Source organism: Amphiprion ocellaris, chromosome 16, assembly GCF_022539595.1.
Source record: "Amphiprion ocellaris isolate individual 3 ecotype Okinawa chromosome 16, ASM2253959v1, whole genome shotgun sequence".
NCBI classification, from domain to species: domain Eukaryota; kingdom Metazoa; phylum Chordata; class Actinopteri; family Pomacentridae; genus Amphiprion; species Amphiprion ocellaris.
This window is the reverse complement of record NC_072781.1, coordinates 1,636,914-1,650,088: the sequence shown is the minus strand read 5'-3', so window position 1 is coordinate 1,650,088 and position 13,175 is coordinate 1,636,914. Positions and strand designations below refer to the sequence as shown.

Genomic DNA, 13,175 nt, shown 5'->3' with positions numbered 1-13,175 from the left:
ACAATATTTGCTAAAAACTGTAGTACCCAGCTGCTTTAGGACATTACTGAAGTTTTATTCAATGAAACCAAATATTTATGAGCTGTTTTTTGAGATTTACGTCAGTGGTTGAGTGACAGAAAAAGTAGAGAAGTTGCACAGTTTCAAAGCTCCTCGAGTTCATTCAAATTTACTTTCTCACAGTTTCTGTTGTTCATAAAATGTGTATATTAAACCCATAATTTTAAACACACCTGTCCCAAAAATAAAACTGAAAGAACTCGGAACAAATGAAAGCAACAGGAGATTTAAAGTCCCTCTCCAGGAGTTGATCTTTAACCAGCACACTGGAACACTGTTTGAAGAGCACAGAACTCTGGAATGCTAAAAATTCAACCCACATTTCCAAAGCAGACAATTTAACATTCACAGATAATTAAAAAATACTTTTATTTATGTAATCTGCAAATAAAAAAAACTGTCAGAAAACCTAAACATGTTGCAGATTAGTCATAGAAAAAGGCGGCTTTTCAACATAACCAGTCATTTTCCATCATAAGTAACAGAAATTACTCTGACATGTAGCTTCTAGTACCACTGATTAACAGTCTGTTTTGACGTATTTATGGATGAGTCCGTCGATCGCTCCTAAACTGACTCTGAAAGTTGCTTTGTGCCTCAGTGAGGACAAAGGAGGCAGCAGACTGAGTTGAGGTGAGGGTTTGACCTGCTGCTTCGTAGGAGAAACACAAGGAGACGGGCTGTTTTCTCTCCCAGATGGAGGCTTTGCTTCCTGGTGAGACCTCGGTCCGGTTAGAACTTTGTTCAGGAGACAAGACAACTGAGGACTCAGGAGGAGAACCAGGGATCCACCGATACAGAGGACTCTAAACACACAATCATTCACTGAATTAAGTGAAGCTATGAATGTAAATATATACAGTAACTGAGGGACCTTTGAAGTCCATGGAATATATCTTGCATACATTTTTATTAAAATAAAAAAATATATATGTTTTTTATGTTCATTATGATCATGTCTTTACAAATTCCAGAATTAGTTATTATGGAAACAATCACTTATTAACAAAAATGACTGGATATCACTAAAATGTCAACTAAATAACCATCTGAATTTAATACCAACCACCTTCTAATGAACTAAACAATAATAAAATGAGCTGATTCAGAAATAGTTTGGATTGTGTTCTTTTATCAAGTTGAGATAATCATGACAGATATTTCTGTTTGGCAATATATCAATTTTATGTGGAAAATAACAAATTAAATCACTGTCCACTAAGTTCCCCATTACAAAAACACCTCTCCAGGAAGTGTGTTAATTCCAGATCACATGACCTGCTCCACATGATGTCATTTCCTCCTGAAGAAAAGACTGGCCAGACTCCAAGGCTTTCTGAGTTATTTAATATAAAGTAGTCAACAGGTTTACTACAATATCTTTAGAAATAACTTTACATTTCAATTTTACTCAATTGTATATATAATATTTAGAAGAATCTTTCTCTAAAATGCCATGTGGTGTTTGGTTATAGGTGGTCATGTTGATTTTAGGCCTGAAAACAGCAAAAATGTCAACTATGATACCTGTCTACTATGTTACAAAAAGTCCCGCAATTATATATTGACCCATAACTCTTTCTTTCCATGACTTCCATGCAGACTAATGCATTAAAAGAGTTTTACTGAGAACAAAACAATAGTAGCTACATTTGCACAGCTGAGGATCTTTACTGAAGCACAGGATCTCTGCACGGTACACAAACAGACAATAAAAGACATTTTCTGACTCACTGAACAGTCCTAAAGGAAACAGAGGAACATACCTCTCCATCTCAGCGAGGATGAGTGGCAGGTTGGCAGCCATGTTCGTTTTGGTGCCAAACTTCCTTCCAAACGGCAGGTCGCAGATCACAGCGTCTACACTGGCGTCGGTCAGAGGCAGCGCTGCACACAGAGGAGGATGAACAGGCCAAGAGGTAATTTAATCCATGACAGCAGGATCCACACTCACCTCCCACTCAGCGATCCCCGTCCAAAACATGCAGAATCCGATCCACAGCGGAAGTCAAGAGTTCAATATTTAAAAGCTTTACTCTGGGTTAAGTAAAAGGTCCCGATGCCTAAGATTCATTAATCAGTTCCTCTAAAATATCGATGACTTAATTTGCAGCAGTGTCATAAATTTAAGCTGTTCATTAAGCTTTTAAAGCCACCGTTACGTCTTTTCATTTGACCTACATTCATGTTTGTCAGTTTTCCAAAGGGCTGACATTTTTCCTCGTACAAAGAAAAGATTTTCTGAGCTCCTGGACGTCATAAAGGGATGCATGATGTTGGATTATTTCCAGCATCTAATAAGCAGATGTTTTCCACCTTATTTTGCCTGTATGTCAATGCAGATACGGATCAATGTGCAGATTTTTTCTACCTAATTGAAGAAAATATTGAGTGAAATCTATATATTATTATGCCAGCTCTTACTGTGTTCTCCCACTGTCAGGTTCAGACATAAAATACAATGAATTTCAAATAAGAAAACTACTTATATCTACATATAAAACATTTTCAGACAAACCTGTAAACTTTCATCCTGCCTGTTCACGTTCTTTCTGGGCCAATGCTGATTTTTCCTTTTAAAACCTTGATCTGCTGATACCAGTAATGATGCAGATTCCATTTTCCATCCTTAACTTCATTCTAAATATATAAATCAGGTCACATTTGGAACAATTTTGAGTATGAACTGCTGTACACTGACACTAGCTGCAGGTTTAACAATTCCTGAACTTGTGATGCATGTGACTTTCTGTGTGATATCTGGGCATCCTATTACTGTACATGTATTCGACTAACTGATCTTGAATTCAGGGACACAATAGCGTGTTTGGTTTCTACTGAAAAATACTGCAGTTTTAGGCTTGGACCGTTTGACCTTTTAATATATCATTTCTGTATGATCCACTGCATTTATAATAGTTTGCAGAGTGGCACCACTGTGGGTCTTTCTGGATTTAAAAATCAGCTCAATGCCACCAACTGCTCCAGGACAACCTGAAATTAGTTGCTCCAGAGGTCATCTTGAGCAGGTTTCCTACCCAGAGATGAAGCTTTCAGCAGGTGTATCCTGTTTCCCAGCTCTGCAAATGCCGTGTTCTCATTGGCCTTCTGCAGCTGTCCGTCATCGATGTCCAAACCCAGGAAACAGGCAGCCTGAAGAAACCAGTGACAGGATTTGATCATTTTAGAACAGCAGTGTCTGTTGTTGCAGATGCTTTTATTTGCTTTGGGGTGAAAATGCAATGGCAGAAGTAAATGGAGATGAGGAGATATGAAAGTCAAGTTTGAGTATCATCTACTTTATTCATGAAACTAGAACCTCAGAATTCAGGTTTTTAAATATATGCAGTAAGAAACAGCAGAAGTGGAACTAACATTCAAAACCCTTACACCTGATTGGCCCTTTTTTCAGTGCAGTTTAGTGTCCTTCTCAGCTTTTGGTCAATTCTACCTTAAAATAAGTTTTTCCCTTGATGCATGTGTATATTTTGAAGTGAAATTTGGCAGATTTTCAGTTTGTTGTCATTTCAGGAAGCAGATCCTGCAGCATTTTAAATTTCAATCCCTTGACCCAACATTTATAAGGCCCAAGATAGAGACAGGTACAGTTTTTCCTTATTATTTGGTGCATTTAAAGGAGAATAAATGTGGTTTAGTGAGATAAACAGGGTGATAAGCTTATGACTGGCATTTTAGTGCAGAAATAGTCAAAAAAACTGATAGATTTCTTTTGGTAATAAGGTAATTAGTAGTATTTACAAACTAATTTAATCTTGGTTCCAATGTGAGTTGGGCCTGCGTATTATTGGAGAAACTTTAAATAGTTTATGACTCAAAAAACGAAAAAAAATCAACATAATCTGTAAGAATTACCCAGATTTTTGCATCAAATCTTTACAGATAGATAGATAGATAGATAGATAGATAGATAGATAGATAGATAGATAGATAGGAACACCAAACATAATTTATTAAATGAAAAGTAATAAATTAAAAACTAATAAAATCATATAAAATGTGAATAAATGAGAGTGTATTCTAGAGCGTATTATTGCATATATTAATTACATTATTTGCAAAACATAAAATATGTATGAGAAAAACAGCAATTACTGGTCATGTGTAGCAGGACTGAACCATTGATCAAATGTTTTATATGTTTTGTCAAGTTCGAAGCATTTTAATACCTAAACAGATCATTTTCCAGACACATCTGTACTCAACGGATAAACATGAGCGCTGCATTGATTTCCGTCCTGACCTCGTGTTCTTGTGCTGCTTCTATTAAGATGGTTCCCACTCCACACATGGGGTCGATCACACGGAAGCCTGGCTGGGAAACACACGATAACATACAGGACATGTTATAATGTGGCTGTGACTGAAAGGAAAGATTACATCACAGTCTGGCCAGTTAGCGTGCTAACAGGCTGCATGCTAACACACAGCAAATAACACACTAATAGCTTTAGCGTAGCAGCTGAGTGGTCACATTTAAATCTAAAACAAACAAAACTAAGACCTTTCTGCAACAAAAACTAAAGGGAGGGACGTGTTTTCATTATGGGATAACGTCTTCTGATTTGCATACATAAACAAAAGCATAACAATGAAGTTTCCTCGTAGTTCTGAGAAGTCATAAAACAAAGAATAAAGTGGCAGCAGTCCAGCAGCTGTGTTCGTACCTGTATGGGAGCCAGAGAGCTCATGGCCCAGGCTACTGTAGACCTCAGTCCTGTGGCTTTAATGTAGCTCCTCTTAGCCAGAGGTAACCTGAAGGAAAGAAGAAGGATCTATAACACATTTATGCTTATCAAATTAATTAAATGAAACAGATCTATAGCCTACCACCACATCTAAACCAATGCATTTCTAAGAATTAATTATTCAACTATTTTTTGCATTATTTGTGGCACATAAATCAAAACTTCCTGTTAGTGATCGACTCTTGATAATGGCATAAATCATTGAGAAATATCTAAAAAAAAAAATCTAAACTTCTAGCAGAGAAAGCACGTTTAAAGGCATCAAGCATCTCAGCATTTCATGTTGTATTACTAGAGCTGCAATTAGTTCTCAACTATTAAACTAATCAACAACTGTTTTAACAGTTGAGTAATCTTAGTATTTTTTTAAATTAAAAAAGTTAAAATTCTCTGATCCTACCTTCTTAAAGTTTTATATTTTCTGGTTTCTTGACTCCACCATGATGAGAAATGTCTTTGGGTGGTGAATAAAACCATTAAGGCTGTTATCTTGTGATTAAAGTGTCTTTGAGAGCCTTGAAAAGCATTATATAAGAATCATTATTATTATAACTAGTATTACTAATTAACATTTCTCACCTATTTCTATAATTTGTAGACCAAACAACTAATTCATTAATCCAGAAAATAATCGGCAGATTAATAAACAATGAAATGAATCATTAGGGGCAGCCCAGTGTATCACCGATTTTCTATTTTTGAAGAATGCTTCTGTGATGGACTCTCAATCACACTCATTCATGGACTCATTAATAATGTGTGTTTAATGTTTCTGTCAATAACCTGGTCAGTGGAATCCCCAGCAGGCAGAGGTCGTCACCCAGGTAGACGTTTATCTGCAGAAAAGGACAACCTAATGGCATTATTTATGAAAAGAAAGGGAAGGAAGCAAAGATTTCCTGCCACCGACATCATCCACACAGGGAGCATTTACCTCCTCATTCGTACCTCTAAAGACATACATTTAATTACCCCACAATCAACAAAAATCTTTACCTCCAGCTGTGGATTCCTCAGGTCGACCTTCCAGCTCAGCAGCCTGCTCAGACCGGCTCCAATCACGGAGCTCACCTCCTGTATTAAACATAATATGCACACAATATTCTTACCAACATTATACACGTACCTACGTGTGTAAACGACATCTCCATTTAACCCCGTAAAACCCACTGTTGCAGAAATACAACAGCAGTTTTTTTAAAATATAAATTTCTATTATCTATCTATCTATCTAACTAACTATCTGTCTGTCTGTCTATCTATCTTATTTTTGCTAATTATATATATATATATATATATATATATATATATTCTTTTTTTCTCATTTTCTTCTATATTTGGGTTTATATATAATTTTTTTATATCTTTTAGTTTTATTTATTGTTTTGCTTATTTTGCTATATTTGGGTTTTTTTTGTTTTGTTTATTTTATGTATTTTTTTTGCAATTTTTTTTTCTATATTTGGGTCTTACAGGGTTAATATGGATGTGTGTTTGGTGCACAGTTCAGTAAAAATCAAAAATATGTGCTCTAGACATGGAAACAGATGAATCCCTTGACTGCTAAGACTTTTTAGTGTATATGTGATTAACAGCAACTGATTTGTGCACTTTAAATCCCTTTACATTTGATTAAATGAAGTTGCTAGTATGTTTTAATATAAGCGCCTGTTTGAGATCGATAAAGATGAAACGTCTCACAATAAGATTTTCTATCCTTCTGCAAAGATCAAACTGTATTTCTTCGTAACTCAAACAACATCCAGAAATAACACACAGATTTTGCTCAGCTTTGTCACGTGTAATGTTGACTACCTGAGCGCTGAAGCACCGGGACAGAGATCCAGTACATTTGCAGCTTATCCTGAAAGAAACCAGAATGCTAGAAGGCAGCTCTGGTTTGCTCCTGCTGACTTTTAGCGGTGTCTCATCTTTTTTTCCAGAGGTATTCACTTTAAATTAAGACAAACATCACAAGACAGAAGAAAAGTAAAGACATGCACTAAAAAATGTTGATCTTAGAGGTTGCTAGTGTACAAATTACAATGAAAAAGTGTAAAAACAATATATCTTATTACCATTCTGCACACTTTCTGCAGCAAAATCCATCGCCCTGCTGCTACAGTCCATATTCTCCAGGTCTGTTGTTCCCTTACTGACGTCTGTTCCATGGTAACTGTTCAACTCCACATCCATCCCTTTTTCTGCTTCTTCTTCTCTCCTCCTCTCTCTCTCAGCTGACTTCCCTTTCTCTACATTCTTCCTCTCCGCCTCCTCTTCTTCTTCCTCATGATTCCTTTTTCTCTTCTTCTCCAGTGTCCGTGTTCCATTTTGTTCACCACTTCTCAGCCTCCTGGTCCCATTCTTCTCCTCCCTCTGCTCTTCTGGACTTTTTCTAGACTCTACAAAGCAGCTACCCTCTTCTTCTTCCTTCCCCCTACTCCCTCTCCCCTCCTCTATCCTCATCGTCACTCCCAGGTCAGAGCTTGGTGTTCTGACAGTAGTTCTGCTGCCTGCCAGCTCCCCCTGCAGGCGGCTCCATGTCATTACAGCACTGGTCCACTGATTCTTGTCTCCCAGCAGTCTGGACTGCAGCACAGAGGCTGCCTTAGCTGTGAAAACACGATAGAGAAGTCAGTACAAATACATACATACAATACATGCAGCAGGTGTTTTATTCCAGGTGATAGACTGGTATATAACGCCTGCTACCTGGGCTGGTGTGTGCAGATACCCGTAAAGGTGAGTCTTCTTTCAACAGAAGGAATAGTCTCTCTGCAGCCTTCAGGCCACTGATTTTGTCGATCCCAGCAGAGGAGCTGAACAACACTTTACCTGGCATCTGACACACCTGGAGACAAAAATGCACATTTACATTTATGGCTATATGGCACGGCTATTGGAAAATCAGACCTGTGATAATAACACTGTAAATTTGATAATAGGATATAAGTGAGTAAGAGAAATGTGTAATACAATTATATGTAATAATGTCAGAGGGATATGTGCAGTGGAATCAGTGGCGGTTCTACGCAGGGACCTACAGGGGCCAGTGCCCCTTTCTAAATGTCGATGGCCCCTGTACTGATTGAGTAACAAGCTGATCACTTTATAAGGATGATATGCGCAAGCGCCAAAACCAAAATTAATGCGGCTCTACGGATGAATCAGAGACAAACAGATCATCTGTCTGTGTTTGCTGGGATTCAATCTTGCGACAAATTTTGGAGAAAGGAGGAGCTCGTTTTCTTGTTGCCAGAGACATGCAGAAGGTAAAGAAAGGGACGTTACATCCTTTTTTGCCTCAAACAAAAAAGTGAAAGCAACGAGGTCATGTCAAAGTGTTGAGAGAGATGATGAATTAAATAAATTAATATGTAAGTGTAGTTGTAAACTATGTTTACTGTGCACCTTTCCACAGATATAAAAGAATCCAGACAGACCTTGGATCTTAACACATTTGAGGACCAGTTTTCCAGACAGCACTACTGCCGTATTCTGATGCTGTAGTCCTAGGATTTTGAATGGCAAGAAACCAAACCACTTTTGCTACACGTGATCAATTTCAAATGTGACTTGTGTTCCACATTTCAACACTGGCCCTGATAACCACATTGTTTCAGTCGATGCATTTTTTTGTAAAAAAAAACAAACAAAAAAAAACAACCCAAAACAAAACAAAAACAAAAAACAAACAAACTTTTGCTTGATTTTAATATGAAGTAAAATAAAAGTTTTTAGTGCTTAAATATCGTTATTTTAATTTTTTAATGTGCCCGTGATTAAACACTGGCCTCACCTTGGACCCCCAGTAAAATTTGTCTAGAAGCACCACTGAGTGGAATCTTATGTTAAAGTGACACAGGGATAAGTGTAGTAGCAATGTGCAATAATGATGGATGGATATGTGCAATATAATCATGTATAAATGTTAATTAATTACTGCTTTTGTCTGTTATGTGCACTAAGTGTTATTGGTTTTTGCTTGTTTTTCTTTTTTGTACGTCGTTGTTCAGTTATGGTTTTATGTTATTTGTAATTTCTTTATATTTGATCTGCCAATGGGACTCGAGATGGAAATTAATAAAATAAAAAAAATGCGGTTGTGAACAACAGCTGACTGTTGGTTTGTCTCCTGCTAACATGCAGCTAACAGCTAACGGCTAGCGACTAACAGCTAGCGGCTAACAGCTAACGGCTAATACTCACATCTCCAGCTGCTAACTTCTTCTTCACCTCCTCCATTAAAAACGACTCCATCCCGTTACCGGCGGTGCAGAAGTAACGAACTACTCCATCCCCACTTCTCGGTTCAGCCATCATGTTATAAAATGTGATTAACGTCGACAAAGTCTCATTAGCGCTAGCATAAGTTTTTTATGTCTTCTTTCGATCATAGGCGCCGCCATATTGGCTGGTTTGTTTACACCGGAAATGGAAATCTCGTCCAGCAGGTGTCTCTGTAACACCGCGAGAAAAACCACCACGAACACAAAACGCTGCACACGAATCCAAACATTTATCACCGTGTGGATGTAATAACGTGTCAACGGGGCTCAGACTCGAACAGGTCGGTTTTGCCATTATAATAATTACATGTTAATGTGAATTTAAAAAGTCTGAAACAAAAAGACTTCACTTTGAGATAATTTTCATACAGAGGGTGAAGAAAGGTCATTTAATTTTCAATAAATACAAACACTTTCAACTGTAAAAATGCAAGTGGGTCTGGGTGTCAGTATATAACCTATATTTTATATATGTATAGAAAATTAGGATGTATATTTATCATAAGAAAAATGAGAATGTTTCATTCATTCATTTATTTAGAAACCACTCTTCCACAGTCAGATTATTATTCTCCTTATTATCTATGGCTATTTATTTAGTCTATTTTTAATTAATGCTTGTTGTTCTTGTTGTTTTTATCATGTTAATCAGTTGTTTTTTTTTGGCAGTTCCTTTTTTTTCATTATCCATTTGGCAACCAGATACAGAAGTCAAGTGGATTTTTAAAAAATTTTAATCTGAAAACAGAATCAGATCACATCTCATTTGCAAATAAAAAAATGAGAAAACCTAATTAAAAACACAAGAATTCAGCTTTTTTATTGCAAAATTTATCTAAATGAGAAAACAAAACAATCTGTCTCTCTATCCATGTATTAGATATTAAAATGCTTCGAACTTGACAAAACATATAAAACATTTGATCAATGGTTCAGTCCTGCTACACATGACCAGTAATTGTTGTTTTTTCACATATATATTTTATGTTATGCAAATAATATAATTAATATATGCAATAATACACTCTAGTTTATTCACACTTTATATGATTTCATTAGTTTTTAATTTATTACTTTTCATTTGATACATTATCTTTGGTGTTCTATCTATCTATCTATCTATCTATCTATCTATCTATCTATCTATCTATCTATCTATCTATCTATCTATCTATCTATCTATCTATCTATCTATCTATCTATCTATCTATCTATCTATCCATCCATCTATCCATCCATCCATCATCCATCCATCCATCCATCCATCCATCCATCCATCCATCCATCTGGGTAATTCTTATAGATTACGTTGTTTTTCCCACTTTTTCGAGTCATAAATTATTTAAAGTTTCTCCAGTGTACTCAGACCCAGGTGTACTCTGTGTTTTCCTACGCTTCGGTTTGGACAGACACATCCATCTCTGCTGCAGTTCTTTACCTGGAGGCAGCTCTGAGCAGGTGTTCCTCCAAAGCTGAGAGGAAAAAAAACTCTCAGCAGAGGTAAGCGCTCTCTTGCAATTGTCTCTTTTTCCCATATCGACTGGAGACAGAGAGATACTCCTTCAAAATATGTTTTGACACTCGCTCTAATTCCCTTTTCTTATCTCCGTCTCTCCTCCCGGCTGGTCACACTCTGTCTTTTTAATCTCCTTCTCTTCTCTCTGACATTTTAATGACCCCCAAACATATTTAATCCCTTTACTTTATTCGATGAACAGCATTCTGCTTGTTGTGCTATAAACGCCTCAGCTGTTGACAGGCCAGTCTGACCTGCCACCGTGTAGTGCATCCTCTTAACAATGTGGAGGCTTACGATGAGTAAATATATATATATATATATAAGAGCCAGCATGGGTGAAAACATTGATGTAGATTGATGGAATATCCTCCTGAGACTCAGCCTATTCATTTATGTCCTCTGTACTGGACATTTGTTTTTGATCTATATCTTTTGACTCATTTGAGTTACTCTACTAAATCCTGACATGCTTAACCCTCATGTCGTCCTGCGGATCAAACTGACCCGTTTTAAAGTTTGAAAATGTGAGAAAAAATATATTTTCACAGTGAAACTTCTGATGTCCACATTTTCAACATTTTTGGGAAATCTTTGAACATTTTTGGTGGGAAAAAAGTGTTAAAAATGTTTCTTAAGAACATTCACAAAAAAATCAACCAAAATCCAGTGAATTTCACTGGATTTTGGTCGATTTTTATGTAAATCTTAAAGAAAATATTAGAAGTTTTACTGATATATATGGAATCACTTTAGATATTTTTAGGATTTTTTGGGAAGATTTTTACTCATTTTTTGAAAATATTTACAAGAATGTTCTTGCCAAATTTGGGGGATTTTTTAAAAATAAAACTTTTAAGGAATTATTGGAATTTTCTTCCTGAAGATTTTGCAAATTTTCAGAAATGTGGGGAATTTTTTTGCTGAATTTTGGGATTTTTTTTCAGACAAAGAAACACTATTTTTTGGTGCCCGTAAATGAGGACAACAGGAGGGTTAATAGAGAACATCCTGTCCTTTCCACTTTGAAAATTCTCATTTTAAAAGTGGGCACAAGATTTTTAGTGCAAGTTTTCATCATCTCCACATAGAATTCAGTTAACAACTGCATCTAATTGTTCATTTAGCACAAAATATCTTCTAGAAAAACAACCTGAAGTGAGCTTCTTCTTTTTCCTACTAACAATGCTTCATAACAATCTTTCTGCATCCAGCATCCCAGATTCAGAGACCTTCGTACATAGTAGTGCTTCAGATGTAAACTTTATTGGGCGCCAAGATGGATGATGATGAGAGTACCTTTAGCTGGTGACAGCTTTAATTAAAGTTAAAGTTGGATTTATGGGGCTTTTACCTAACAAGACACATTCCAGGCTCTCCTTTTTTCCATGTCTCTCTCATTTTCTTTTCTGAAGTTTGGCCTGTGACTACTTTAATCAGCGCCACACTGCTGGACGTATCCATGTAGAAAAGAGACATTAATACTCTTTTCAACAGCTGTCATTTGCAATAATTAGCCGCGCTGCTGCTAAGTGAACACAACAGCTTCACAAAATGGATGCTGCCTGGCAAAGCAGTCACGGGATGATGTATTACTGTACATTAAACTTGTTTTTATTCTCCTCCACACTCCATAAATGATGGGAATGAGGGAGGATGCAGGCGGAGAGAGAGGCAGATGAAGAAGACAAGCCGTAAAATGGAGGATGAAAGAGAAGAAATGATAAAAAGGGGAGGAGGAAATGGAGGGGAAGGATGCATGGATTAATGTATTGGAGCAAAGAAAACAGCAGCTTTGTGTTCTAACTTCATCATGCTGAACTAATTAGTGCAGCCTTGGATGCACAGAGTGTAGAGAGCTCTAATGAGATCTGACAACAACCAAAGCAGCTAAAATTGCAAATGATGGAGGACAAAAGCACCGAGGCCGACTCTCCAACACAAACATGACCTTAGCTTGACAAAAATGAGTTGAATTTTGCTGTCGAGTGGTGTTATTAGAGACATTTCTGTGAGTCAGGGCAACTCTGCAGCCAGAAATGATTTAATTTGCTGCAGCCCAGAGTCTCCGCTTCTTATCTTTTATCTAATAAATGTCCCTGACAATTTTTTGCTGTTTTAAAACACAAGGTTGGGTTAAATGGAGACCAAGAGCGTGATTTCCTCCCTACAATTATGTTATCCAAAACGTGAAACTTAAGCTGCCTCAACTTAATTTAAAAAAATCACAGCACATTCTAATCTAAACAACAGAACTGGGAAAATTGTTAGTGGATTTCTGACAGAAGCTTTTCCATCTCACACTCAGTTCCTCATCTACATGCACACACAGCGAATACAGACACTTTCTCACACAGATGCAAATGTCACAGGTCCACTCCTGGAATCATCTGCTGTCTAATTGAAAATGAAATTGGACTTTCAAGTGTCATTATCTCATAAAATAACACATTCAGCACGTCATGATTAATATTCAGCGAGGTTTCAAGAGGGCTGTCATTAAAAAGGCCACACAATGGGTGTGTGTTTGTGTGTGGAGTCCAT

General features: G+C 36.8%; 1 protein-coding gene across 3 annotated transcripts; it reads right to left on the bottom strand.

Annotated features, from left to right (window-relative positions):
- Window positions 1–410: 410 nt before the first annotated feature.
- Window positions 411–9,266, bottom strand: thumpd2 (THUMP domain containing 2). 3 transcript variants are annotated; one of them, XM_023274525.3, is made up of 11 exons: window positions 9,036–9,266; window positions 7,539–7,677; window positions 6,905–7,438; window positions 6,642–6,778; window positions 5,823–5,900; window positions 5,610–5,662; window positions 4,746–4,833; window positions 4,322–4,393; window positions 3,099–3,213; window positions 1,827–1,947; window positions 411–866 (listed from the first exon to the last, which is right to left on the bottom strand). In XM_023274525.3, the coding sequence occupies exons 1-11, from the start codon at window positions 9,147–9,149 to the stop codon at window positions 581–583; spliced, it is 1,737 nt and encodes a 578-aa protein (XP_023130293.2). In that variant the 5' UTR covers window positions 9,150–9,266; the 3' UTR covers window positions 411–580. The 3 variants fall into 3 exon arrangements, with proteins under 3 accessions (XP_023130293.2, XP_035805933.2, XP_023130300.2); XM_035950040.2 differs by having other exon boundaries at window positions 7,561–7,677; window positions 9,036–9,051; XM_023274532.3 differs by lacking the exon at window positions 7,539–7,677 and having other exon boundaries at window positions 9,036–9,174.
- Between the last annotated feature and the right edge of the window lie 3,909 nt (window positions 9,267–13,175).